Source organism: Neoarius graeffei, chromosome 1 (assembly GCF_027579695.1).
Source record: "Neoarius graeffei isolate fNeoGra1 chromosome 1, fNeoGra1.pri, whole genome shotgun sequence".
Taxonomy (NCBI): Eukaryota; Metazoa; Chordata; class Actinopteri; order Siluriformes; family Ariidae; genus Neoarius; species Neoarius graeffei.
The window spans coordinates 115,164,348-115,189,685 of record NC_083569.1 but is presented as its reverse complement, the minus strand read 5'-3'; the positions used below and the strand labels follow the sequence as shown (position 1 = coordinate 115,189,685).

At 39.6% G+C, this 25,338-nt stretch overlaps 1 protein-coding gene and 1 pseudogene across 1 annotated transcript; both read right to left on the bottom strand.

Annotated features, from left to right (window-relative positions):
• Window positions 1–5,123: 5,123 nt before the first annotated feature.
• On the bottom strand, window positions 5,124–24,717 carry LOC132885977 (B-cell receptor CD22-like). Its single transcript, XM_060920513.1, has 8 exons — window positions 24,528–24,717; window positions 22,515–22,781; window positions 20,551–20,841; window positions 13,538–13,810; window positions 8,421–8,678; window positions 7,483–7,731; window positions 7,138–7,254; window positions 5,124–5,176 (listed from the first exon to the last, which is right to left on the bottom strand). Exons 1-8 carry the CDS (start codon window positions 24,715–24,717, stop codon window positions 5,124–5,126), a joined length of 1,698 nt encoding a protein of 565 aa, XP_060776496.1.
• Window positions 11,962–12,105, bottom strand: LOC132897927 (U2 spliceosomal RNA; annotated as a pseudogene).
• Window positions 24,718–25,338: the final 621 nt, after the last annotated feature.

The window sequence follows — 25,338 nt, the reverse complement described above, 5'->3', positions numbered from 1 at the left end:
GTTTTTTAACCTTTTTATTTTACTTTTAACTTTCTCATCACTGTTGGGTCAGATGAGAAAACAGTAAAACTATATGGCTGATCATCTCTCTCATTGTTCGACACAGAAAACAGGAACATTATATTAATACATCAATAACATTTTTAACCCTTTATTGTCACTGGGTTACATGAGCTCCATATTTCACTGTAGGAATAATAAACAGAAAAAAACAGACACAATGTTGTTTTGAAACAAATTTCCTTGTATTTTACTTCAGCATATATTATTCAATGATAAACTAAGTGAATTCTCACAAAGTATTCCTGAAGTGCTTTAACGCATCTGTATTCAGCACTATGAGCAGCTTGAAATGAAACTGTAGCTCATTATAATGGCCAATCACTATAGAGCCTCACACTTCAGTGTTTCCCACACATTGAGGAGACTATGGCGCCCCGCCATAGTCTAATTTGGGCCACCATAGTCTCAGTCTGCGCCCGCACGCATTTACACGCACACACGGTGACACTGATGCACCCGGCCTGACATTGCGCGCGTTGCCTATCTGAGACAGCGCGAGGAGACAACTCTAAGCTACATCCTGTCTGCATCTACATGTTAAGGTAAGTTTATACAACTTTATGTAGCCTTTGACACGATTGAGAAGGTGACATTTAGGCTACGCTATTGTGCTTTATAGGCGTATGGAGAGCGCATTGATGGATGACGTTAAGTGTATTGTTTCAGTAAAATTACTTTGTCCATTTCGTACTGGCAAACCTACCTTTTCTGTAAGGCAACAGTAGGCTATTTTGAGGCAATATTAGTTAGCCCTACGTTGTTATCTAATTCATCAAATTAACTATCATCCTACCAGGATCAGGTCGTTTCCAAATTCACCAGCGAAGTGCTTCCCACTTGACATTGTTTGTGCGCAGTCTATCCAAGTGATGGAGACGTGAAGTAACAGCAGTGATGAACTAATCTAGGTCTGCATGTACATGTTAAAAGGGAAAAGTAGTCTATTCTAACAGAGAGCGAACTTCGATGCTACTTTTGAGAATTAGTGCTAGTAGCCTTAACGCGATTTGTTACTGGTGAGACAGAAGACGTTAAATTATTTTTAGCCTTTCCTCATAGGCTACCTTCTAAAGGTGAAGCTATTAGGCCACATAATTAAGGGAATGTAATGTTAGTTACCTATTTAATTAAATTAACTTCTTGACTCGAATTTGATCGTTTTTGTGATGTGAATCTCAATTGATTGTTTTTGATTCACCAGTGATGTGAATTTCAATTTACATTTACCCATTGTTTTAATGCTCAAATCCCACCTAAGTTCAATCTCACTTTCACTTAATTAAATATTTCAGAGTGAGCTCTACAATCACATGACTCATTGTAGTAACAAGTTGTTTGCCATTTTAGGTCAAAACAGACCTTCAGAACAGACTGCAAGGACAGCACCTGGCCGCCTGCTTGAGGATTTCCATTAACGGGCCACAACCAGAAGATATAAATTATGAAAGGGCACTCGAACTCTTTTTCTCTAAGCCAAGAAAAATCAAATGCACAAGTGCAGGGTGTGGTCTTTGTAAATAGGGCAGGCATTTGTCAGGGTCACTTTTGACATACACATGGATTAAAGCAAAAAAAAAAAATCATCTGACTGAAAAAAAAAGCTCCATGTTGTTGGCCCCTACCACGGCAGCGATGCGTCAAATTTTAAATGCCGTGTTGTCCATTATCCCCTTGGCCCCTACTTATAGTACATTTACGTAATTTTAACAATGACTAAAGCTAAGGCAAGACTTTACCATTGTCATTATTGGCTATAAATGATGAAATATCAAGTTTTTAGTGCAAAGTGCAAATTTATTTCAACAATACTTTAGTAATGCACAACAATGGTTAAGAGAAAAGTGCAAGTGCAGTCAAACTTGAACCATGCTTTCAAAAGAGTGGAACAGAAAGAAAAATAAGAAAATCTGTTGACATAAAACCAGGAAACAAGAAAAGTAAAGTGAAAGTTCACTTTTTCTGCTTCTTCGCAGTGAAGCCAAAGGCATCTAGTTTTTTGCCATTGCTTCCATAGACTTTTTTTTTTATGGCAAACTACACAAAAGCACACACCTGCCATTTTCATCTTTTTGCACCATGAACTAAATGGCTTGCCATTATCGCCCATTTCATTTAGCCAAGCCCATTTCCACTTATTCTTTACTGTTTTGTTGATGTCTGGCACATCTGTGTCTTCATTTAAAAGAAGCGCGTCCATGCTGGCAAGACCGAAAGTAATTTGACGCACTCTAGAGATTAAAAAAGACGCATATTTATTTATTCAGTTGCACCTCTCATTCACACCTATATGGAGGTTTGTCACTGAAAACAGCTACTTTTGCAAACTCGGGGCAGAGTGGAGATTTCTGAAAACTCCATCTTCAGACACTCGTGTAAATCGGGAGAAGCAACAGTGGGCGAGAGGGCGCACGCGAATATAATGAGTCATAGGTGTGAATCTTTCACCGAATGCCAATTGTCCCGGTTCTTCATGAAATCACATGTGGACGCACAAATTCATTAAGTTAACTTTCAAATAACTGTTCTTGTGCACTTACGACAACGGAGCCACTTTCCTGAATTTTGAGCTTCAGAGTATTGGCTTCTTTATCTATTTAATCAATGAACTTATTTGTCACATACATTAAATTACTACTGTAAACCATTAGTAGCCTATTTAAGCAATAGCTGTTTTCTCCACTGTTTTCCGACCTTTTGTGCTTAGTGAATGAGACACTTCATTACACTCCACTGACCGACTTCCAATTCCGGACTTTTTTGAAAATGTAAAATATAGGCCTACAAGATGTTTTTTTGGGACTTAATTCGCGTTGGTCCTTCACTATTAATTTTTGAGACTGTTTAATTACATTGTGAAGTCAGACACTTATACAGACACTGTAAAATGTCCAAACTACATTGCGATTCATACATTCAGAGACATTACACAAAATATGACAGATTGGAAAAAAATTAAATTATATCCATAAAACTCTCTAAAAAGCTCAAAAACTGTTTCATTTAGTATACATTAAGAAATTTTCATTGACTGACTTCTTATAATAGTTTCCTATTTTCTAAATAGCCCTGCCCCACCCCTCAAATGGTTTAATACTTGATTTAATACTTGTCATTTTTAGGGCATACCTAACAATGTGTTTTCTTTCTCTCTCTCTCTCCCCCCCCCCCATCTGTCCCTCTGAGTTACATGTTGATCCTGGGATTGAGATGCTGGCCTCTTCTGCCCCTCGGACCTGCTTGATCCATCCTGGTGCCCTGTGTCTGGTCGGAGTTTTATCGCCCCACTCCTGTGAAGGACGGCCCCATGAGGACAGTTGAGGGTTATACCTGTTAAAACTGTTAATATTATAGTCAGGCTGTCTGTTGTTGCCCAAATGAGGATGGGTTCCCTTTTGAGTCTGGTTCCTCTCGAGGTTTCTTCCTCATGTCGTCTGAGGGAGTTTTTCCTTGCCGCTGTCGCCACAGGCTTGCTCATTGGGGATAGATTAGGGATAAAATTAGCTCATGTTTTAAGTCGTTCAAATTCTGTAAAGCTGCTTTGCGACAATGTTTATTGTTAAAAGCGCTGTACAAATAAACTTGATTTGATTTGAAACTTGATTTGAGACTGGCGAGGCAGTAAATACTGTGGAATTATTTTCTCCTTACTATGAAGTTTGGCATCTTAAACAAGTGTCGGGAAAACTTGCAGCCCGACTCTGCAGCCTCCAATGTTTAAGCGAACTGCTGAAACCATAAATGTTTAAAGATTAAATCGTAGGCTGATCAAACCAAAGAAAAACACAGCCTTTCCAGAACGTTGTCTGCCAAAGCCTGTTTAACCTACAAAAGGCTTAATAGCAAAGGTCTTGCTGCAGCTTCAACTTTTTCATCTGATCACCTTTCAATAGGCAAATATCGTTATTACTACTACTACAAAAGGCCTAGTATTAGTAGTAGACAAGTAACCTAGTTGCCTAGTAGTAGGACAGCCAAATAGTTTCATCAGTGGCCTACGCCGAGCCTCCCCGGGACTAGACAGTAGCGGAGGCTGTATTTATTTATTTATGCCTATCTAGCGCAACAACTTATTCCTTTACATATACTCAAACATAGCACAAGAAAGGGTTCAACAACAGGCAATCACAGCAGCTTGGTGAAGTTCTAAATCACATTGGTGTCAGACCTATGGGCCTACCCCCCCTTTTTTTTCTTCCTCGGATCTGCATCAATCTCATTATTGACCTTTAGCGCTCCCAGTTGACGGAAATCCGTCGTAGCGATGGAAAACTTTAATCCATGCATACAGCAGAGCTAGAAGTCCTTGTTTTGTAGACTTTTTGTAGGAGTTCAGGGTGTGAAGTATTGTAGGATTTTTGGTTTGGTTGCTATCTGTAGGATGTTCTTCTTGTAGGACTGCCCTCTGTAGCAACATGCTAAAATAAAATGCAAGGTGCATAACCAATACCAACAAATTTGTTCTTTGTTAGTCTAAGTTTAGTAGGCTAAACAACCCCCCGCGCACCCCTGCAATTCAACCGGACATGCCCCCCCCCCCCCGGGCTGCCCCCATAGTCTCCAAAATTTCTGTGGGAAACACTGCACTTTATACATTTATATTCACACAATAATGTAAAATTTTTTCAGATTTTTGCAGAAAAGAATGAGTCATTGGAAATGTGATGCTACGAAGCAGACTAACCAATCACAGTTGTTGCGGCCTACGCGCTATGTTGCTAGATTTCTGGAGAGGTGCCCATCAAGCTAGGATTTGATGCAGAATTATAAATTGGTCTTTTTTCTTTCCTGGCCAAGCATTAATTATTTCTAGTTCCTTCTTTCCTCTGCTTTCTTCCTGCCTTTCCTTTCAGTTCTTTTTCAAATGTGTTTATTTCCATTTTCCCATTATAACCTTTCCTTAGACAAAGACCTGATATACCATACCAGTCACCTCTCTACAAACGCATGACAGATGGCTGTGTGAAAGGCTGGCTTTAAGTATCCTGCCTGGCAGGTGCAGGCAATCCAGAATAATCAACCTGGAGAATTCTGGGTAACAGGGTTCTCCTGAATGGTCTCTCTCACTGTGTGCTGCTGTTGCCCTCTGCTGGCTGCTGGTGGTGTAGCATGACCTCTGAGAGTAACAAAAGGGAATAAATGTTTATTCAGACAGCAAAATATGCATGAAACTATTTTCTTGTTACAATTTTCCGTTGGAGGAAGTGTGTGATGGTCTTCCCTGCAGACACCTTTCAAAAAATTGCCCCAGTTGTGTAGACTGTGTTCGTGCTCATATACAGCATTGATTTTGATACAAGCTTGATTCACAAACCTCTCATCCTGACTATTTAATTCCTCTGCCAGGGCTGGGAAGTTATCTAGCAGGGTTTAACAGTGAAACCGTATAATTCAATTCATGAGGAGCTTTGATTGTCTGAATCACTGCTGCTGCTGTAATGTTAATTTCCTGTGTTGTGGACATTTTCAGTGTGATGTTAGTCCTGTACATCAGTGTAGCAGTGTGTAGACATGCAGTAAGAGTAATAACACTTCTCTTTGATTCCTCATTTAGTCCTGAACTTTACTGCACTGAGATCCTCTGCTTACACTGAATAATACTGCAGGATCCAGTTCCTGTATCTGCTTTTAAGAGAACACTTTATTAATCCCATGTGGGAAATTCCAGTGTAACAGCAGGAGTCAACAGACAATATAAGACAATGAAAAGACAACGATACAGCAGCAGAAGGGGGTTTAAAACATGAAATAAAAGAAATTGAAATCAAGTAAACATTGTCTTGGTGAAAATTTATTATTTTGGCTCAGTAAATGTTTTAATGCCAGTACATCACTGTATAAAAATACAAAATAGTAAAAATGCTGATGTTGGCAAAGGCACAAGAGTTTTCTCAGTGTATTGCTTCATATGATACATGATTGTGAGCAGGTTAATAATTCAGTGCATTAATGATGCATTTATTTAATTGATCAAATATCTTCATCCACAAATCCCCTCACACAACTACAATTAAACTTCACACAGCTGAAAAGTCAAACAAAATATAACAGTATCTGAGACTGAGGGAGTTTTTCCTTGCCACCTTCACCACAGGCTTGCTCATTGGGGATAGATTAGGGATAAAATTTCCTCATGTTTTAAGTCGTTCAAATTCTGTAAAGCTGCTTTGCGACAATGTTTGTTAAAAGCGCTATACAAATAAACTTGACTGTAAGTCTACTCCTTGTAATTCATCTAGAGCTAATCTCACACAGAAATAGAACACAGCAGGACAAATACAGTAGTGGGAGAACTAATACTGAGAACATAAAACACAATGTTAGTTCCCCACCATGTTTCAGATAAGTCAATTAACTAGTTTTTATTTTGCAGACACACAAAGCTTCACTTATTTTAACTCCAGTATCACTGGGCTTTTCACCAACCGCTCTAATTAACATAAAAACAACAAATCAGGATTCTTTTAAAATCCTCAGAAAATCCTAAAGAAGACATGATGAAATTTTACAGTAAATGCATCCTCTTTTTACTGATGAACTTTGCTCACTCCTCTATGACTGCATTCTCAATTCTCTCTTCAACAGTGTGAGCTGTGAAAGACATTAAAACATTCATTTAATTCATTTCATAGTTTATTTCAGGTGTTTATGGCAGAAAATTAACCAAACTGTATTTGATCTCATCTTAAACACAGTTTAAAGGGTGTTTGTTTGTTTTAATATTTATTAATGACAGTGAAGTGAAAAGTGCCATCTGCGTATGAAACTCTTCTGCACTATTTATTATTTGTTCATAATGTACTTTATTAATTATGTGAAAATGTAACTCCACCTGAAGTATCTGTCACATGTAAATTCACTCTCAGAAACAGATGTGCTGTGTTTTATATCAAACTTGCATTTAAATCTTATTGTAAGAGCATTTTAGAACAAGTGCTTTAACACTCAAGTGTGGATTTTTGCTTTTAAAATGAAAGTGAGTCAAATGATTTCTACTTTTGTGAAAGTGAAAATGTTGTTCTCGATTACTCAAAGTTAGTATGATCATGATGTGAAACATACTGAAAGAGTTCTTACTTCGAGCTCTGTAACATTTGACCAGCAGAATGATGGTCGCCAGCAGATACGGAGAGGCCGTCACTACACTGCAGATCGGCATGAGCACTGAGAATGGAGCTTCTACACATGATGGACCTGACGATGAATAAAATAAAAATGATGTTTTATTTTTTAAATGTTTGGATGTTTTAGTTCAATCTGCAGTAAAAAATAAATTAATTTACACCTGTGTGAACAAGTGTAACAGCACATTGTACACAGACTTAGATAAACTAAGCCCTATAGATTACATCATAGAAAGATACTGTGTTCAACACATTAAGTCACAGTTGTATTAAAGTGAATATTTAAAAAGTTTCTCACGTCTGACTGAGACCCAGCTTTTCAGTGACTCTCCTCTCTCTGGGTGTTTACAGTGGTAGAAACCTTCATCTGACTTTGAGACCTTAAGGATGATCATCTCTCGTGTAGTCTGTGTCTGGAGGACTGATCCATCTTTATAGAAATCACCTCGGAGGTTTGAGGGCTTTGGGTTTCGATATAAACAGTGTAGAGTCAGAGGATGTCCCTCAGTCACAGGATGGACAGGACTCTCCAGGATCACAGCACCATCTACAACACAGAAAACCACATTTACAAAATAAATATTTTCTCTCACTGATCGATATTGAATGTGTAAATCTGTATACAAACAGAAGGTGCCATTAGTTATGGCAGCACAAAGTTATCTGTGAGAGTGAACAGTGAAGAGAGTGTGTAGAGAAACTGTCACACATGACAGCACTGAGCCATGTACACTTCCTTTCCCCTCGCTCCACACCGTCTACACTTTACTTGTGAGTGAAGGTGAAATTCACAGCACATTTCTAATCACCAAACTCACTGATGTGACTCAGGTTGCCACCTTGCACTCTCTATTACAAACACTGTTTTAATACCAGAACATATTAATCATAAACCAAGCACAATGAGTTCACTGCACACAGCAGCAATCAACATAAACAGAGAGAAATAAAATGCTTTGTGACATCCCTGATTGATTAATACTCAATAAAATACTCATTTCATTATCAGTGTGGGTATCTGTAAGCATGGACTCGTACTCAGTCTGGAAAGTAACAGCATAAACATATCCATACTCAGAATTACAGAAATTACAGGGAATGTACTGAGAGAAAAGATTCCATGTTTTTTTGTCTTCTTGAACAGTTTTTCCCAGTTGGAAACTCAGAGTTCTGAATATTCTGTAATGAAACATTTCCCTTTTCCTTTAATAATAAACACACTACATGAAGACTCACCCTGCACTGTGATGTTAACAGGATTCCTGTTTTCTCCAGATTCAGAGTGACACCAGTAAACTCCAGTGTAGGATGTGGAGAGGGAGCTGATTTTACATGGAGAACAATCTAACACTCCCTCACTGTGTGTGTATCGTCTCACTGTCCATCCAGTAGAACGACTCTGGTCAGTAGAGTTACAGCTCAGTGAGAGAGAGTCAGAAGTAAAGTGTTGAGTTCTGTTGGGATTGATGATCAGAGAGACTGGAGGAGATTCACCTTAAACAGAGAAGAGAGTCATGTAAATAAGAATCAGTGCAATATGCAATAAGGATATACAGTAAGTGCATGTGTGTTCAGAATTCTGTTTATTAATCCAGTAATTAAAGCCACAGTCCATAGCATGGGTCATAACACAGAAAAGTTTAACCCCAGATAATCCATAATCATAAACACTGCAAAAAGATAAAGGTCAAAACCAAGAGACAAAATCCAAACTGGGATGAGAAGCACAGGAAAGTCTTACAATTGCTGCAAAGGAACAAAAAAAAAAAAAAAAAGAAGATCAAAGACACAGGACAGCAGGGCAATGCCTCCTCACCACCAGAGGGCACCATCATCTCAGTATGAGCTGAGCTCGAACACACCGCCTCCAGATCACTTCCTCATTGTAGATTACATTCACCAGCACATACATTTACACAGTGTAAAGTTCAGAGCCATGTTTAGTTTGTGATTGCCATCGCTGTGTTTAGACCCTTTGCTTTTGATGACTCTTTTGGATTTTCCCTCTGGTCTTATATTGTACTTTACTGTGTCGGACTCTTACCTATTTTACAGCTCTGATATTTGTATTGTGTTTAATAACAGTCTAACATCATGGCATCATCTGTAACTGTGTGGTCCTCTGAATATCCATATCTGTGTTTGTATTAGTGTTTAAACCTGAAGTATTTATGGGCCTGTCTTTCTGAAAAGTTTTCTGAAAGCAAACAAACAAAACAACCCCAGAATCTTTAGACTGGTACCAAAATTCAAAAAAGTGCTTATTTTTTTCTTTGTTGTTTGTTTTTTGTAAAGGCTTTACCCCGTTTAAAACAAAACAAACAACAAAGAAAAAAACTCTCATATATACTAACCCTGATTAACCTGTATACCCCCACATTTTGTATGCTGCTGAATCTGTCCTTTTTTCAGTCGCTTTGTATAAACAATAACCGCTAAATGTAATGCAATGTTATGTAAGGTGATCGCCTAGGCATTCTCATTGTGAAAAGTAAGTCACATGTACATGGACTGGCATTTATTTGTTTATTGTCTGTTCATATTCTTTTGGGGGAGTAAAGTCAGTTTAAAAATGCCGTTAAATGCATAGGCCTATAGGCCAAGTTTAATGACCTTGAGGTTATCAGAGGTCATATGTCGTTTTACAAATGAAAAATGAATTCAGCACCCAAACATTTAACAAACAAGGCCATTTGCTAACTTCACTAATCATTTTAGTACATTTCATTCCTTAGAAAGCTGAGAAACTGGGTTCAGCTGAGACGTTTACAGGCCCAAAGTTCAATGACCTCTAGAGGTCAACAGAGGTTAGATAGAGCTCAGCATATTGCAGATTTGAATTTGGCACACCCAAATTGACAAAATAAGACTGTTTGCCGACTTTGTCTCAAAAATGCCTTTGGGTGTCACAATTCTGGATTTTGGTACCAGCCTACTTGTGCCTTTTGTTAACATCTTTGTATCTGTTAAGAACACATGATCAGGGGTGGGTTTTCTAGTAATGTTGCCCTTTAGAGCTAAAGAGCGAGTTGAGAGACTCTTAAGCAATGAACATTGTCTCTGTACATGGTTTTCCCGAACTCACTCGTAAGAAGGAATCTGAAGAGCATCTTTGTAATGCGCGTCCCTGATACAGGCATTAGTAGTTGCTAAAGGCAATTGTACTGTCATTGCTGAAGGCATTAGTAGTTGCCAAATCCAGTCGATAAGGTCACATGGCATTCGTTTTTAACCAAAATATCATGAAATATAAAGTGTTTAAAATAAGAGAATATATAGTATCATCTGGAAGCATTACAAATATAATGTGGTAATTAATTCATGAAACCATTTTATGTTTTGGGGCAGTATTTTTATTCCAAGCGTGTTTTTAATTAAATGAACAAATGTTCACATCATGAAAGAATGAGCAAATAATAAGCTAAATAATTAAGTAAATGTGTTCTCTGTGCTCGCTCATTTCACTGTTACCCCCCGATCATGCAATCAGGATTATTTCAACTGTTATCCACAGTGCAGAGTGGGCAAAGAGCTCCCTGAGACGTGCACACACACACAGAGAGAGAGAGAGAGAGAGAGAGAGAGGTTTTGACCTGTGTGTAGTGTGTACCTAAGGAAGTTGTATTGGCCTCCTTATCTATCTATCTATGGAGGTCAATTCAACCTCCTTTGGTACACACTACACACAGTTCAAAACCCCTCTCTCTCTCCTACACACACACACACACACACAGTGTTAGAGGTGCAGAAATGTGTCTCATTTATGACGCTAAATTAGTTAATCACTCGCCTAATGGACTTAAATTTGATTAAAATGTGGTGATATCAATGTGACATGATGATATCCATATGTAACTCCATAACATTTTGAAATATATTCATAAAGTTTTGCTTATTTATTTAATAATTAACTGGATGTACTTGCACCAGAAAGTGAAGAAAAATAATTAAAAGAAAAATAATTTAACACGGGCAGCAGATTCAACACCAGTTTCCCCCGTTGACTGTGAGCATCCCTCTACAGCGCATATGCAGTCTGTGTATTTGGCTGTGAGAGAGTCGCTCTTTGTTTTGAACGAGTGGTCAGGGTCTCTCATAAATTTCAAGCAACTCAAGGACTACTTTAGGCAACGATGTTGTTTGGGAAAGCTACATTAGCTTGACGATGGCTCTTTCGAGGTAATTTAAGACTCTCTTGGCCTTAAGAGGCTTTCGGGAAACCCACCCCTGTTCATTCTTAATAATATATTCATATTCAGTGACATCTCCAGTGTTGTTGACCTGCTCTGGCTTTCTGGATTTTATAATAAAACCCTCCAGCCCATAGATCCTCAATCATCTCCTTCATCCTCTTTATATCAGGGAAAATAAACCAATGACAAAATGAGGAGCAGAGACGGAACAAAAAGACAGCACATGACTTTTGTCACCAAACTCAACCAGCATTCAGAAGAAGAAGAAGCGGCCTTTATTTGCCACATGCACGTTCAAGCACAGTGAAATTCATCCTCTGCATTTAACCCATCTGAAGCAGTGAACACATGCACACACACCCAGAGCAGTGGGCAGCCATATTACAGCACCTGGGGAGCAGCTAGGGGTTGGGTTAGGTACCTTGCTCAAGGGCACTTCAGCCCAAGGCTGCCCCATGTTAACCTGACTTCATGTCTTTGAACTGTGGGGCAACTGGAGCACCCGGAGGAAACCCATGCAGACACGGGGAGAACATGCAAACTCCACACAGAAAGGCCCTCCATCAGCCACGGGGCTCGAACCCAGAACGTTCTTGCTGTGAGGCGACAGTGCTAAACACGACACCACCGTGCTGCCCAAAAACTTGCTCATTTAGAGAACATATCAGATATTAAACTGATAAGAACAAATACTACACTTGATCTTAGCCAAAAGGCCGAGAAGTGAAGGGTTCTTTAACTGCCTTATACATATTAATAAATATTGAATGAATCTCAACTGACATTCACACCACCATATCATACTCTGTTTAACGGTGCTGACTACAAAGTGATCTGAAATTTTCAAAAACATTTTCCATGCATGACATTTTCCTACATCTCGCAAGAACAATATCAGGCTGACGAGATGTGATCATTTCGATGTCCTGAGGGTCGCTTTTCTCTGTTATGGGACCATTTTCCTCCCTCTTAAGGTATACGGTACGGCCCTACAGAAACAGGAAACAGCTGAATGCAGGGAGCTTTAACCAGTTAGCATAACTATGGAACTGCGTCACACCAGGATGGTGACGCGAAGAAAACATTGTGACTCTGCATCGACCTCGGAGAGTTTTGAGTCACAGGGATGTAATTTGTGGTTGACCTTCATGAATAGATCCGTGAAAAAAAGACAAATATATATTTTCTCTGTTACTGCTTTTGTGTTATTGTTTCTCTGTAAGATCAAAACATTAGGTGTATAACTCCATACACGCTACCGTGGAGATGAGCTCATGGCTTCTAAGGCCAAGATAGCTAAACGCTAGCGAGAATGATTTAGTTATCTGTCCAGAAAAATGACACGTCATCTAACCTTGCTCTATCTTGCAGTTACACTCACTAGGCAGGCTTTCCTTTTCATTTCCGCTGGATTTTAGCTGGCAGGAGAGACGAGTCCACCATGTTTGCCCACACCGACTTGTTTTGGTTAAAAGTAGGTCCAACACGCCCCACAGTGGTCATGTGATATTGTTGCTCACTTGCTTCAGCGACCTCCGGAATCATAAAATGCGGGACGTATTTTATCTCGGCAAAATATTTACACATAGGAGACACAGTGTGTGCAGCAACAAAGCATCTCAAAATTCCAGCAGCAATAGAAATAGAACATTTTACCCAGAATTCAACTTTGCAGTCAGAAACTTTAACCCAAACCCATTGTTAATGTTCCTCACCAGTGATCCATAGAGGCTGTGGATTGCTGTACTGTGTGTGAAAGGCTGGTTCTCCTCTCTCTCCTCTGCACATATAAACTCCTGTGTGATTCAGAGCAGCAGGACTGAGAGTGTATTTGCCTCCAGATCCTCTGCTGCTGTCTGAGAGGAGCTCCACAGACATGTTATAGCCACGACTATTTGTTATTTGAGTTAATCCGGATCTGTAGGGAACAGTTGTGTACCAGCTGAATGTCCAGTCTGTAGAGGAGCCAGTAACCTCACAGCTTAGAGTCACTGAGTCTCCTTCAGTCAGCCAGCTCTGTGGAGATGCACTCAGTACTGGCGGTGGTCTCTCTGTTACACAGGAAACACAAAATGGTTAATTTGTAGGTTTATTTAATAATGAGAATCTAAGAATATCTAATTGCACATTTTAATGTCTCACTCAAGCAAACTCACACACCCACACCTTCCAGTGTAACAGCATCACTGAAGTGTGATGAGCGTGAGCCTCCTCTCTCTGCTCCTCTACAGGTGTAGTTACCTGTGTGGGTCACTTTAACACCACTGATTGTGTACACCTGTTCACTACTGACACCACTGTGTGAAGGATCTTTATACCAGCTGTACTGCCAGCTCGAGACACTTTCATCCTGTTGGTCACATCTCACAGTGACGGCGTCTCCACTGAACACCTGTTTATCAGGATTCACAGATGCTATAGGTTTTGATTTCACTGGAGAAATATAATAAATTGTCTAAACTATCATGGTAAATTTGTCATCATTCATATATAATGGTTTAAAAACAGTCGAAAAGCTGTCATCTAACTTCTTTCCAAAGATTTTTTTTTCTTTTTTAAACTACAAAATCTACAATATTTTCAATGTATTTATGAACAGGTATCATCCGTTTCCAAACTGAACTGGATAATGTCGGCTGTAGTCTTTATGAACCATATACATTATGATTCATTCTTACACACTCATGTTTCTGTCACTGGTAAAAGGAAGCAGAACAGGGCTGTGAAAAACAGCTGTATCAGCAATAAGTGGTGATCGTGATGTGAGCAGTTCCATTTTGTGTGAATGTGATGAAAGTGATTTGTCAGCAGTTATGGTTTCTTACAGAAACACTTTATTTTACAAAGCCCTGGTTACAGAGTCACAGAGTAACTACAAAAGCCCAACTACACAGTCAGGAAAAGTTACACATAATTACTAATTACACCAAGATGTTAGATGAGTGAAACTACACATCCAAGTTTAAGTGATATTTACAACTAAATCAAAATAATTTGGAAGAATTTGCAAAAGTTGAAATGAAATATTCTGATTGAGATTACATCTTGGGCCAGGTACAGGTGTACTATTTTTATTTAAAACACATTAAACCCATGTTTTCATTTCAGTGAATTTGTATTTAACTCTCATTATCTTTTCCATCATAGTTCATGAAATTGCTTTATTCAACAAAATAAATATGACTTTACAACACTTGATGGAGTTCAGATGTTTAGTTAGAAACATCATATTATAATGTGACATATCCAACCCCAAATCAAGTTCAGAAATGGAAAATGCAAATAAAAAACAAAAGCAGTGATTTCTAAATTTACTTTGACTTGTAATTCATTGCAAACAGAATGAACCCAAGATATTTCATGTTTTGTTGGTTAACTTCATTTCATTTGTTAATATACATCCATTCCTGTGTTTCAGGCCTGCAACACATTCCAAAAAAAGTTGGAACGAGGCAATGTAGGGCTAGTAATGAGGTAAAACAATTCAATAATGATGTGATTTGAAACAGGTGATGTCAACAGGTGATTGTAATCATGATTTGGGACAAAACTAGTATCCAGGAAAGGCCGAGTATTTGAGGAGCAAAGATGAGCCGAGGATCTCCAGTTTGTCAAGAAATGTGTGAGAAAATGACTGAAATGTTTCAAAACAATGTTCCTCAAAGAAAGACAGAAAGGGATTTTGATATTTCACCCTCTATGTTGCATATCATCATTAAATGAGTTAATGAATCTGGAGGAATTTTGGTGTGTAAAGGGTAAGTATTTTGGAGCAACATCTGCTGCTTTCAAGACAAAATCTTTTCCAGGGAGATTTCAACAAGACAATGCAAAACCACATTCTGCTCACATCACAAAGGCCTGGCTGTGGAAGAAGAGGGCATGTCCCCTCTGTCCCCAATAGAGAATGTGTGGAGAATTTAGAAATGGAAAATATGCCAGTGACGACCCCGTACTGTTACACACCTTAAGACCTGTTTGCAGGAAGAACGGGACAAAATAACACCTGAAACGCTTCATCACTTGGAGTCTTCATTCCTTAAACATCTTAAGTGTTGAGAGAAAGAATGGCAACATTACAAAGTGGTAAATGCTTTACTGTCCCAAATTTTTGGACATGTGTTGCAAGAATCAAAATTAAAAAGTGTTTATTTTGAAAAAGAAATAAGTAAATAAATAAATTAATGAAGAAATAAAAATTAATGAGTGAAAAACTCAAATAATGTGCTGTTGTTTGGTTTTGAGTGCAAGGCAGATCAAAATTATTTACAAATCATTGTTTTCAGTTTTAATTTCAATTTCAACAGGCCGTCCCTACATTTCCTGACCTGGGTTTGTATTAATTACTGTGTATTTACATCTAGAGTATTTATAAGTTATTTATTGTCCAATCTATGTTGTCTTTACACTGTAATCAAGTGAAGATGATTTCTTACATTTCTCATATTTGAGACTTCTAGTTTCAGAGACACTGTATTATACTGTACATGCACACTTAAGGAATAAAATCACACCATGTTGTGTTGTTCCAGAAAAATAATCAGTGATGAGATGGAGTTTGTGTTACTACAGATGATTATTTCCTGATAACATCATGTACCGAAGTGTTTCATTCCTCCGATACTAAAGCCATTTGTCAATGATTACCATTTTTTAATTTTTTATTGAACAACATCGCACTTTTTATCCATTTGTAGTTACCATTTAATGTTGTGGCGCATCAACAAAACAAGTGTGTCCCTGTTATCACATGCGTTATATTGTAGCTATAAACAGGCATTTCCTCACCAGCCTTGATTTGTTTCTCTCTCATTTAGTTAATAAGGCAAAAAAGCAGCTTGTCCTATTACAGATAAACTGCAAAGCATGAACTCCTCTGTCCTTTTCAGAAAACTTAAAGCATATACGCAGAGCCATGTCCTCACTTTCGTTTATAAATGCCTTGAGACCTCAAGAATGGCACAGGAATAGTTTTAAGCGTTAACAATAAATCTAATATAGTCATTTTTATGATTAAAGTGATTTATATAGGTAGCAGTCTAAGTGAATGACCTTGACGTCCATAACGTCACAGCAGGAAGCCTATCGGTCTCATCACCATTTCCGCTATACTAAAACACAGAGCTGGCTGCAACTCCGATCCTCCATTTTGAGCTAATTTATCGCCATGCCACGTAGATGTGTTGCTGCACCTGCCAGCAACATGACAGAAGGTGGATTTACGTTGCATTCATGGTCCAAGAATGTTCAAACTGCTAAAACCCGGGACGGAACAGGACGTCACCGGTTTTAGCAAGAACTGCGGGGAGGTCACTGCCCGAGCGATATGTCACGTCCCATTCCATCCCGGGTTTTAGCAACAACCTTCGGCTCACCCTGGGAGGACTGGTGCAACTGAACTTTGCTTTTTTTTTTAATAAATAAACAAAATAAATACTTTCCTTTTCTTGTAGTTTTCTTTTTCTTTAATTGTTGATACTGCACCCTCTTTCAATATGGGCTTATAGCCAATGCTCCTCAGCAGATCAGAGGTTTCGTACGAGTCTTCAATAAAACGTGCAGAGCAGAGACCACTTCATAGGCGCCCAATGTGCCAGTGAATGTCTAGCAAAACGCGTCCAAATCTTTGCAATTGCCTGAGCCGAGCAGTAATGGTGGAATACTCCATATGGACAAAATAGAGAATGAGTGGAGCAGCCATCTTATTTCTGCGCTGGATATTGCTGCCATCTCGCCCTTATGTGGAAGAAGTGAATGAACGGAGAACTGAACGAACAACTGAAAGTCAGATTATTTCAAAACAATCGGCCACAAGATCAGCCTTCAAGAAGCGAGAACACAGACGGGTAAGCTCCGACTCTCATTTGGATACAAAACAACAAAAACAACACGTTGTTTGCCTGCATTTAGATTAAATACATGTAACTTGTATTGTGTGTTTCAGTTACCGGTATAAGATTATTTAATTTGCTTCAGAATGTGATAGTCTCAGTTCATCTGATTATTTAATTAGCCTTTTACATTTTATCAGTGAAAATGCATGCATGTACATGTATGTTGCATAAGTTATAACACCCATCCTGTTTTAATGAGAGTCAACCCACAATCAATGAAGTCAAACCAGTCTTAGTTGAGCAAGTCGGTAACGTTTTTTCTTACTTTCACCATAAATTTTTATTTATATGACTTTGGTCTATAGCTGTAAAAGGCCTTAAAACCGGTTACTGCAGTGACGTCATGCACTCAGGGCTGGCTGGCTCAGCTCGAATGCCAACTTTGTGGTCGATTTTAACTCTCAAAAAATATATTTTTTTTTATTCCCATTTATACAGCATACAAGAGTCAAGGATGGAGATACTATCCACTCAGAAATGCATTTAAAAATAAAGGCTCTGCATCTCTCCTTTAAAGCTACATCTTTAGCTCTGACTGTTTCAAAGTGCTGACACTGGAGACTCCTTCCATAAATTAAATTAATTTAAATAAACATCTTCGAACAGAAAACTTCACCATAACAATTATACACTTTTTTTATAGTTTTGTTAAATTACATGTTTTTAATCTCTTTATCTTTGGGCTTAGATTATGTGAAGCATCCACCATACAAGTCCCTCTGAATGAGCTGTTACTATAGAAACAGTACCATATTAGAATGAGTGTGTGGCACACCTAAAATAGGGTGACCACATTTAGGTGGTAAGACTCCTTTAATTAGTATTATAATTATTTTTGTTCATGTATACATTTATGTTTTGAATTAGAAGTCGTATATTGCCTTGAGGTGCTTCGCTTATGTTGGAAATGGGAGGGGCGGAATGCTTGTGTTGTCACTAGTTGTTCCGGGGAACAGTAAGGGAGCGGAACTGACGCTGTTTCCTCAGAAGCAATCTGGGAAGGAAACAAGGTGCACTGTGTCCTCATTCCTCTGCTTTACCTGCTTTATACAGGTCATGTATTTGTTACCGCAGTCTCCCATCCCTGGGACCCGTAACAAGTGCACTGTCAGAGCTGCTGTTATAGAAAATTAATCAACACCTTTTGACCAATCAGAATCCAGAATTCAACAGTTACATGGAATAATGTTATAGTGAGTATTTCTGCACTTCTCTGTTTCCATACAGGTATAAACACCTTTATAAGAGATTAGGAATGTGTTCATTCTTCTCATCATAATTGAATGGCTTAATAATAATAATAATAATAATAATAATAATAATAATAATAAATTATTATTATATTTTGTGAAATAACAGTTGTATCACCTGTATCCACCAGTCTGTATCTCACATACGAGATATGTGTCTTACTTAAATCTTTTTTATTTTCCACCCTGAACATGGGCAAAATGCACCATTGAGAGTAATATGTTTTCTATAAACATATTAACACACATACACTCAACATATTTTTACCCAACATAGGCTCTTGATAAACACACACTCAAGGGTCATTCCACGTCAATTCAACCGGGGCCCGCGCACTTAGGTCTCAAAAAATTCTGAAAAAAAAAAAAAATCACCAGATGTGCCCATGTTACCTTGGAGAAACACTGTAAATTTATTTGAATGTAAGATGTATACTTTCCATGTTACAGCCAGTTTTACTGGGGGAGGGGGTGTCTATTTTGTTCAGACTCTTTTTTTGTCAAAGTTCACAAGCCCATAGCTCAAGAACTAAACCATGTAGGAGGCTCAAATTTTGCATGCTGGTACATAAATAGGAATAGTATGTAGCAAAACTGTCATTTTGGGTCTGGATGGTCCTGCATGGTCATAACACTCCCTCAAAGATGATCAAAATTTTATTGGAGTTTTTGGCTGTGCTCTGTTTAGGCCTTCAGAAGACATATTTTTACCCAACATAGGCTCTTGATTTTTTTCCCTTATTGAGATAAGTAGAAACACACACAAAAAAAAGCAATAAACAGAAAGGAAACTCTATCAGTGTTTGAACAGAAGACCTCACAAGTCTGACAAATCATTTTGGATGTCATTTTCAGAGCACCGTAACACCTTGTGGGAATGTGCTCAGATTTTTTAAAATATTTTTTTCTTTATTCTCCATGATACCTTCTTTTTAAAAACACCAATTTGGCTTGTCTTACTTGAATCTTTCTTTTTTATTTTCCACCCTGAACATGGGCAAAATGCACCATTGAGAGCAATATGTTTTCTATAACATTAATGTAAAGAGTAAATAACCAAAGGCCAATTTTGCCCTGACATGATCACTGGAGAGTGCCTGTGCAGGGGTGGAGGGATCAATATTGAGAGTAAACACAGATGCCCCTAAAATCACTGAATCACTGAAATTGAAAAGGATCCCTCCACCCCTGCACAGGCACTCTCAGGTGATCATGTCAGGGCGAAATTGGCCTTTGGTTATTTACTCTTTGGTTATTTACCCACAAGGTGTTACGATGCTCTGAAAATGACATCCAAAATGATTTGTCAGACTTGTGAGGTCTTCTGTTCAAACACTGATAGAGTTTCCTTTTTTTTTATTGCTTTTTTTTTGAGTGTTTCTCTACTTACTTATCTCAATAAGGGAAAAAAATCAAGAGCCTATGTTGGGTAAAAATATGTCTTCTGAAGGCCTAAACAGAGCACAGCCAAAAACTCCAATAAAATTTTGATCATCTTTGAGGGAGTGCTATGACCATGCAGGACCATCCAGACCCAAAATGACAGTTTTGCTACATACTATTCCTATTTATGCACCAGCATGCAAAATTTGAGCCTCCTACATGGTTTAGTTCTTGAGCTATGGGCTTGTGAACTTTGACAAAAAAAAGGAGTCTGAACAAATTAGACACCCCCTCCCCCAGTAAAACTGGCTGTAACATGGAAAGTATACATCTTACATTCAAATAAATTTACAGTGTTTCTCCCAGGTAACATGGGCACATCTGGTGATTTTTTTCAGAATTTTTTGAGACCCAAGTGCGCGGGCCCTGGTTGAATTGACGTGGAATGACCCTCAACTGTTTTACTGACTTTACTGAGCCTTGTTCGACCTCACTGACCACAAATAACACCTACCTTTTAAAACTTATTTCAAGATTATTTAAAACATTATAGAATAACATGGAACTGCTATAATGATGCAGTATTTTTATTCACACCCCTCCTAACTTCAGACCTGCTGAAAAAAGTGAAAATTTTATGCTGTACCTCTTACTGTAATCCTGACTTCATCACTGGAGTCTGTGTAGTAGTCTGTGTTTGTCCGTGCGTTCCGCCTGTGTGCTCCACACAGATACCCGGTTTCTCCTGCAGTATCAACTATCACTCTGAGTGTGTTGGTGTCTGTAGCTCCAGTGTTCACAAACTGCGAATCCTGATTATATTTGTCCCAGTGAAACTGCCATCCAGCCCCCTGCTGCAGCTCACAGCTCAGAGTGATGGTGTCTCCAGTGTAGACGAAGCTCTGAGGATTCACTCTCACAGTCGCTTTGGGTTTTTCTGTTGGTATGAAATGATGAAGGTGTCAGAGCTGCTTTTCACTTCACAACAGAAGCAATAGATTCACTGTGCTCATTAAATGCGTTAATAAATATTTCAAAAATAAACATTTATATTTTTTTTCGCGGTCCAAATCCTGCGCTCTGATTGGCTGGCGAGCGGGTCTGTATCCTAAATGTTTGCCAGCATTTCTCAGGAGAATAGCATTAATTTTACAGCATGGATAGCGATAACGACAGTGTTCACAGCGAGAGCGAGTTTCACTACCCTGAGGAAGAAGAAATAAAATAAAACATTTCAGCAGAAAGCTAAAAACCTCTAACTTGCTCACAGTTTGATCTCATTAGTTAATGAGGCCCATTTTGGACCATGTTATCCTCATACATAATATTACGTTCGGTAAAAACTTTAAACCAGTACAATCTCTTCTTCAAAGTTTCACCAAATGGCTTTATTTATGCAATATAAAGGTCATAATACTGGATAACTTTGGTCGAGCAAAAACATGGCTGAATCCTGAATGACTCCTATTTGTATAAATAGGGCACTACATAGGCGGCAGAATGTAGTGTTTTTCCTGCCATGGAAGTGCACTTGTATACCGAGGAGGAAGCCATTTGCATTACAGCCGTGAATGAGGATTCAAAATGGCGGCTCGGCTCGGTTTCCCCTTTCGGGCGCTCTCGCTTTCTGTTAGTGCCCTGTCACACTACGACGTTCTCACCAGCATTCGAGTAACGTGTTGCGAAACGCAGAGGAACGTCGAGAACGTTAGAAAAAAGTTACAAGAAAGTTAGACGAGCGTCGGCAAACATTGGGGAACGTCGAGGGACGTCGGCGAACGCTGAGGGTGAAAAATAGTTTTGGGTGTGCACAAAAATTCAGGACGTTCTATGAAAACGCTATTTACACGTTAGAGGAACGTTACACGAAAGTTTGCGGGCGTTACTCGAACGTTACTCGAAAGTCAGGACGTTCCCTGGACGCTAGGCGGACGCCGGCCCATCAGGGTCGAGTGTCCAGCGCGTGCCTAGCGCTTGGGTAACGCTTGCCTAACGCCTGTGTAACGTCCATCGAACGTCTGTCCAGCGTGTCGCCAACGTTTTTCAGCGTTCGTCAGCGTTCACCGAGCGTTCTTAACGCTCATGTAACGCTCTTTCAACATCTTTCTAACGTCTGTCAGCGTTCTGAATTTTTCCAGCGTCTGTGTAACGTCCAGAACATTACCTGGACGCAAGGCAGACGCTACCCAAACGCTATGATAATGCTATCAAAGCGCTGTGGACGCTATGAGAACGCTAGGCTTTGCTGCTATTTTGGACCACAAACGTCGCCTGACACTGAGGGAACGTTGGCTGAGCGTTACCCAAGCGTTACAAGACATCGTTGACCTAGAAACTTAATTTGAAGAACGTCGACGTTCCCCGGCGTTTCTCAAATTTTTAAAAACGCAACCAAACGTTGAACAAAACGCTATAGTATGACAGGGCCATTAGAATTTGGGAAAGAAAAAGAAAGAAAGAAAGAAAGAAAGAAAGAAAGAAAGAAAGAAAGAAATTGGTGCCGACGAGACAAACTAAACAAACAGGGACTCAGTTACTGACAGCTCAAAATCTGAACCCTAAAAAATAATGGAAACATATTAAATTAAAACAAAAACCCCACAGACTGACCTGATACAGTCAGTGTAACAGCATCACTGATCTCTGAATCCTGTCCACTGCAGGTGTAGGAACCACCGTCAGAGTCACCAACAGACCAGATACTAAACTCCTTTGAGGTTATAGATCTTCTGTCTGTGGAGAGTCTATTATTATTCTTATTCCAGCTGTATGGCCACTGAGTGTCTCCTCCTCCCTGTGTGTCGCATCTGAGAGTAAGACGCTCTCCAATGAACACATGTGCATCAGGCTGAATGGACACCACAGCTTTAACTCTCCCTGCAATAATAATAATAAAAAAAGAGTATATTACATTATCTTTATTTTGTTTGTATTTTGTTTTGTAAAGCAGTATCACATAACATTTTGTTAAGGGCCTTGAGGAAATTGGTTCCGGGGGGAAAGTGACCATGGGGAGGAGAAAAGAGGAACACGGGGAGAGAGGAGAAAAAGACGTGAGAGGAGTGAAGAAGTTGTATGCAAGTGTTCGGTCTGCAATAAACTGAATTTCTGTAAACCGCCTGTAGCCCGTTTATTCCACGCCCCGGTAAGGAGGACGGGAGTTTCCATGCACTTGCGCCAACTTTTAGGGTTACAGGCTGGTGTCAGCGGTGTTTTCGTTGTTATTGGAAGATTCGTGGTTTTTTTTCGACCGAGCAGTGGGCTAAGTTACTGGGGCTAGCTGAGTTTGACAGTGAGTGCATTTTGGATGAACATTGCTGATCACTGAGTGCTTATGCAAGTCACAACGTTTATCAGCTGCTAGTCTTCCAATCTCAGGCGACGAAACATGAGCTCCGATGAGGAAGTTGTGCTGTTTGCCCAACAAAATGCATCTACAGCTGAAGCAAATAGGAGCGAGGATGCTGCTAATGTTAGGCTGGGTGAGTCTACTGCTGGGGACCAGCGTATGTCCAGTGTAATTCAATCAAAAAAACCTTTTTATTTGTCACATCCACACTTCATACACAGTGAGATTCATCCTCTGCATATAGCCCATCTGAAGCAGTGAACACATGCACACACACCCAGAGCAGTGGGCAGCCACACACAGCGCCCAGGGTGCAGTCAGGGGTTCGGTACCATACTCAAGGGCACTTCAGCCCAAGGCCGCCCCACGTTAACCTAACTGCATGTCTTTGGACTGTGGGGGAAACCGGAGCACCCGGAGGAAACCCACGCAGACACGGGGAGAACATGCAAACTCCACACAGAAAGGCCCTCACTGGCCACTGGGTTTGAACCAGGAACCTTCTTGCTATGAGGCAACTGTGCTAACCACTACACCACCGTGCTGCCCACGGTGACAGTAAGGACAAAGAAAGTTTTTCTCTGTGTAAAGCCAGATTAGAGCTCGCTGTACGAGCATGTCCTGCGTCTCAGCAACAGAATTTAGCTACCATTTTGCCAACTAGGCTAAGCGGTGATGCCTTAGCATACTGGTTATCACTGCCACCCGCCACACAGAAGGACTATGATGCGTGTGTTTCCCGACTGACTGATGTTTTTGGCAGCAAGCAGTTTTTGCAACGTTTTCAGACTTTTGTGAATGCCCGTCAGTGCATGCTGAAGGACCCACTTGAAGTTTTTGCTGCAGAGATAACTAGGCTAGTTTTTGAAATGTTTCCAAATTATAGAAAAACGGCTATAACTATGGAGCAGTTCTGACGATTTGTTGCTGGACTAGACCCAGTTTTGCAAGTGAAGTGCCATGAACATGGGGCTACAACGTTGGCGGAGGCCCTAGCAGTGGCGTGTAAGTGGGAGCGAGCACAAGAAGCACTTCGGCTTGCACAACCACAGAATGCAGCCACCACTATTTCCAGTTCTAACACTGGCTCACAACCAGTTGCACACCTCACAGCAATGGTGTCCACCAAAGCAGCAGCATCCTCAGACCAAACCCCTGATGTATTATCAGCCATCAAACAACTGTCAGCAGAAGTCCAGACCTTGAGGTTGGCGGTGACCGACTTAAAACGACACAAGTCTTCACCATCCAGGCATGAGGACTTCAGGCAGCACCAGCGCTCACCAGAATGGTCCCCTCATCAGCGGGGAAGAGCAGCTTCACGCTTCTTTCCGCATGCATCACCGCAGAGATATCAACATTATGCTGGGTCACCAAGGTGTGGCTTCTCGCCAGAGCAGGAGTATTCTCACCGCCATCAATCCCCAGACCAAAGGGGACGACGCTACCCCAGCTCACCCCCATCTTCGCCATGTCAAGGACCCCAGCGTTTCTCCAGTAGCGGGGACAGCTACTACAGCCATCAGAGCCCGGAACCAATTTCCTCAAGGCCCTGAACAAAATGTTATCTGGGACTGCTGTATAAAACAAAATACAAACAAAATAAAGATAATGTAATATACTCTGCTACAATAATAATAATGATTTGTTAAAATATACTAAAGTAATTCCCAAGTGTGCAGAGGTGGAAAGAGTCATTTTAAACAACACTATGAATTATTTAATTAGACATAAACTAGAGATGCATCAATGCCATTTTTACAGACTGAGTATGAGTAAATAGTTTTGGCACCTCTTGATACACACAATAAAATTTGTTACCTTGTTAGTATTGAACCAAATGTTGACAATTTTTTTTTTTTTTTGGGGGGGGGCAAATGGACATTATGAATTTTATGCACCTGCAAGCTTTAACCACCCAATACTTTAAAAAATATTCAGGTTTAGAATTTAGACCGACTGTAACATTGAAACATTTAATTACATCAGTAACATGTTCATGTGTAACATATCTGAGTAAAAACCACAGAAATATTCCCTGTCCTGACTTACCAGGCAAGTGAGAAGTGCTGTTATAGAAAAAAT